Source organism: the organism of the source record quoted next, unplaced genomic scaffold, assembly GCF_019419815.1.
Source record: "Pyrus x bretschneideri cultivar Hongxiangsu unplaced genomic scaffold, Pyrus_bretschneideri_v1 Contig5, whole genome shotgun sequence".
NCBI lineage: Eukaryota > Viridiplantae > Streptophyta > Magnoliopsida > Rosales > Rosaceae > Pyrus > Pyrus x bretschneideri.
In genome coordinates, this window is record NW_025999787.1 from 6,644,343 (window position 1) to 6,648,284 (window position 3,942).

The 3,942-nt window shown below is 38.8% G+C and overlaps 1 protein-coding gene across 6 annotated transcripts; it reads left to right on the forward strand.

The window, feature by feature from the left end:
* Nucleotides 1–495: 495 nt before the first annotated feature.
* On the forward strand, nucleotides 496–3,555 carry LOC103935752 (palmitoyltransferase ZDHHC12-A). Of its 6 annotated transcripts, XR_007252722.1 has the most exons (12): nucleotides 501–870; nucleotides 944–1,037; nucleotides 1,285–1,381; nucleotides 1,547–1,591; nucleotides 1,862–1,958; nucleotides 2,143–2,226; nucleotides 2,356–2,396; nucleotides 2,538–2,603; nucleotides 2,713–2,772; nucleotides 3,037–3,088; nucleotides 3,177–3,388; nucleotides 3,509–3,555. XR_007252722.1 is itself a non-coding variant. In XM_048569549.1 (11 exons), the coding sequence occupies exons 1-11, from the start codon at nucleotides 573–575 to the stop codon at nucleotides 3,263–3,265; spliced, it is 1,023 nt and encodes a 340-aa protein (XP_048425506.1). In that variant the 5' UTR covers nucleotides 501–572; the 3' UTR covers nucleotides 3,266–3,555. The 6 variants fall into 6 exon arrangements, 5 of the variants coding, with proteins under 5 accessions (XP_048425509.1, XP_048425507.1, XP_048425508.1 ...); XM_048569549.1 differs by having other exon boundaries at nucleotides 3,177–3,555; XM_009345560.3 differs by having other exon boundaries at nucleotides 507–870; nucleotides 971–1,037; nucleotides 3,177–3,555.
* The last annotated feature ends 387 nt before the right edge of the window (nucleotides 3,556–3,942 follow it).

Here is a 3,942-nt window from a genome sequence, read left to right on the forward strand (position 1 = left end):
GGCAGAGGTAATTTCATCCCTTGTCCACCTCCAAAGCCGCCTCGGCGTAACTCAGAGCGTGTTTTTTAAAACACTGCTTTAACCCCTTATGTGAGCCTCAACCCCCCTCAAGCACAATTGTTTAACAAAAGAAGGAAAGTTTAGAGTTGGAGTGTCATTGTTAACGAGATAAACCACTTGTGGTGTAACTACTTGTTTAGTCGCGGGTCACATTAAAAGTATAGTATCACCATCATGAAGACCACAATCTTTCTTTTGCATATCTAGATAACAATGTTATTTGGTAAAACTTAACTTTTAATTTAACTATTTCAAGATGGAGTACGATTATTTCCTTTTTTTTCTCTCTTTACTTCTCATTCTATTTGAACTGTCACGATTAAATTATCTTAACATCTTATATTTATTTGTGGAAATAGAAAGAAAAAGAATGAATAGATGGAGAGATAATCCAACTCCTTTCGAGATTTGAGTACGAAGATTTTTCCCATTTCCTACTCAAGCGAAACTCGGATAACTTATTTAACCAACTGACTAACCTAACCTCATGAGCGACGAATCACAAAGTGACCATGGAGGAAACACCAGATGAAAGAAAGCGCTCGGGTCGGTCCAAGTCAATTGGTCCCTGCATAGTCTCCTGTATCTTCGTCTTCCTCACTCACCTGGTCCTCTCTCTCGTCCCCCGCTTCTTCTCCGCCTCTTCCTTCCTCGCTCAACTCGCCCTCTCGGCCCTGCTGCTTCTCTTCTTTCTGGGTTTTGGCGGATGGTGCAGAAGGACCCTTCTGAAACGCCGCGCTTCAGCTCCGGCTTTCGTATTCTTCAACATTCTCTTCATTTGGGGGTTTTACATCTCAGTTATCAGTCAAGGTGAGCTCAATTAGTTAACTTCATCAATTGAACTAATTCAAATGATTTGGGTGTGCTGAGCAAATTTGAACAGTTAATCTGTGTGTTGTGCCCGCTGCAGCTGTGTCACTGCTCAACGACGCCGTTTTCAGCTGTGAGGTTGTCTTCCTCCTCATTGGTCTCTACAGGTTGGTACTTTTTCCAGCTCCGCGTTGCTTATTTGCTCTTCAAAATCATCTAAACTTGACTGAGTAAATAGTAATTGCATCGGTGTAATATATTGCATTCTAAGTGGCTCGGGTAAACCCATTAGATACGCCTAAATTCTTGAGCGCACATCCATCCGCTAAATTCCGCAATATATGCAATACATTAGTGTACTCTAGAATTTTCGAAATTTGACAACTTTCAGTGACAAGTGTGTTGTTATTGCAGTATAATTACGAGTGACCCTGGCTTTGTAACAAATGGGTTTGCCTCTTCAGACCAAGTTGCGGAGGGTTCAGTTTCTGAAGTTCATAATCATGAGAAGGTTGGAGATTTTGAACTTGGGTTCCATCTCTTTTGATGCAAAAAATTTGAGGGGATTTTTTTCCCTCTTTTTATAGTACTATATATGTCGAAATTAATGGGTGCCTTAGCTAATAAGTTGTTTCATAGTGTAATGCAGTTCATTAATGAACTTTTATTTGTGCAGGAGTTGGAGGTTTTAGCAAGTGGTTTATCTGACGACTCAACTGAAGTATTAGCTTTCATTCTCTTCGGATTTTCAGTACTAGAATGATCAGTGGTTTTTGCTTTTTGGTTTTTACTAGAAAGAGTTAACATGTGGTGTTGTCAAACTTCAAACTTGGATAAGTTGATTTTTATTTGAATGTGCGTTACAGATTGACAATTGACAATTTAATACGCTTGACTGTATACTAAGAGAACATTTTCCATTAAAGAATAATTTGGCTCTGGTATCATGCTTATTGTAATCTGGATGCTGATTGTGCTCTGTCTTTCTCAGGGTTCTGGTTTGGTTACGAGGGTACGATATTGCAGGATCTGCAAGGCATACATAAGGGGTCTTGACCACCATTGCCCAGCTTTTGGGAACTGTATAGGTAAAGACAATTTTTTTCTTACTAGTAGTTTCCACGCAAGTTATATTTAACGTTCAAGCTAGCTAATAAAGAAAATTAGATCGTATAGATTTCCTTTTAAGTTGGCTTGCAAGGGTCGCTGCAGCTGATTTTGATTGTATTGTACTTGTCAGTAGTTAATGATACAGATGCCTTTGTTGTACAGGACAAAAGAATCATCCCCTTTTTCTAGTTCTTCTGTTTGGATTGATCATTACTGAGGCTTCTTATTTAGTATGCACATCACTCTGTAAGCTAACACTCTTGTTGTGATTGATTCTTATCCAAGTAACAGACCCTTTGTTTTCCTGTTCAATGTCTTTTGAAAATTATTGTTGCTTTGCTTTTACTTCTAAATTCCTGTATTTTTTTTCTTCAGTTGTTGCCAAATCCGGAATCTTACATAGACCTAGCTTGGAGGTAGGACATTGCACCCGCAAACTTTGAAAAATAATTAGTCAAACAGTGTGGCTTTTTGTGGCATTTAGGTTGTAAATTACTTATAGCATAAGTTATCCATGCCTCTGCAGCTTACCTAGATTCTTTTAATCAATTTTGCAGCCTACTCTTTCTGAAAATTTAACTGTTAGCACAATTCTGTTCATCATTCTCCAGTTGGTATGGCAGGTTTGTATCACTAATGCTTTTCTATGAGTTATGCTACTTTCTGAATGATTCATCCTGTATTAGGTCGTTTCATATGGAATCTAATAAACATCAAATTGTGTATGAGTAGGTGGTGTTTGTGATATGGCATATATATTGTGTATGCTTCAACATCAGAACTGATGAGTGGGTAAGTTCCTCAATGATTGATGAGCATATAATATATGAGAAACAAATGATGGGTTGATGCATTCGCGCATGTGTGTTATTTGTGTGTGTGTGTGTGTGTGTGTTTGAAAGGCGAAGGATTATATGTCCTAATCTTATTATAACAAGTGACCTTTCTGATCAATTCAAGAGACTTGAAATATAACACATATTCTGCTCTTATTCATGAGTCTTACCGTAGTCCAATTTGAAATAGAACATTTTCATTTTGGCTTGTTATTTGCAGATAAACTGGAAGAAGCATCCAGAGTTCCAACTTCTTGTTCAACCTCAGCCAGGTAAGTGCACGTCGCAGCTCAAATTCCGATCTTCATAATTTCCACCACCCGCATGCAGAATGTAACACCTATATTTTGCCCTGTCCAGGGAAAAACTTCACGAGTATAAAGTTCAGAAATCCTTATGACAAAGGCATTCGACAGAATGTCAAGGAGTTTCTAGCGTTAAGAGCCTGACGGTTTCAACGTCTATTACTCCAGAAGCCTTGCACACTTCTCTGCGTTCCACCCATTTTTTTAAAAGCAGTCGCTCTTATCGCTTCTTGCATATTCCAGTATTTGGAGCAACAGAAGTAGGAGGTATTGATTTAACGGAAATAGTTCTTGGTTTTGAAGTTAGTGTCTCAAAGTCCATTTCAAAAACTGACAGAACGTTGAGTAGGCCGATTATAACATGTCTTGGCTCATGTAAATTTACAGCCTGTGTATGCACTTCTGTGATTTGCAAGTGTCTTCATATTGTTGAACTCCGAATTATGATTCTGGTCAATGAGAGTAAACATATAGGCATATAGCGAAACGGAATTGGTTCCAGCTCTCTCCTTTGTTCTGTAAAGGTGGAGATGTAAAGGGAAAGGATGAAGAAGCTGTGACATAATCCTTACCAAGCAACATCTTCGGCCCTTCTCGCCGCGGTCGACATTCAGTACCCTTTCAAGGACCTTCCCTTCTCTTCTTCTCACAGTGTCCTCTGATTGTAACTATCAAATAACTGAAGTCTGATCCTGAATTTTGATTTAGATTGTTGCAAAATGCAAATAAATTTTGATTAAAACATAGAAGAGGGCAAATACAAGTGCAGTGGATGTAGGTAATCCTGGGCACGCGGCACTGATAGGTTTCGGAAGACTGCT

Coding starts and splice junctions, on each gene's coding strand:
- LOC103935752 (XM_048569549.1), top strand. CDS start 573: ATGGAGGAAACACCAGATGAAAGAAAGCGCTCGGGTCGGTCCAAGTCA. Junction 2,227..2,355: donor TTTAGTATGCACATCACTCT/GTAAGCTAACAC, acceptor TTTTTTCTTCAG/TTGTTGCCAAATCCGGAATC. Junction 3,089..3,176: donor TCTTGTTCAACCTCAGCCAG/GTAAGTGCACGT, acceptor TGCCCTGTCCAG/GGAAAAACTTCACGAGTATA.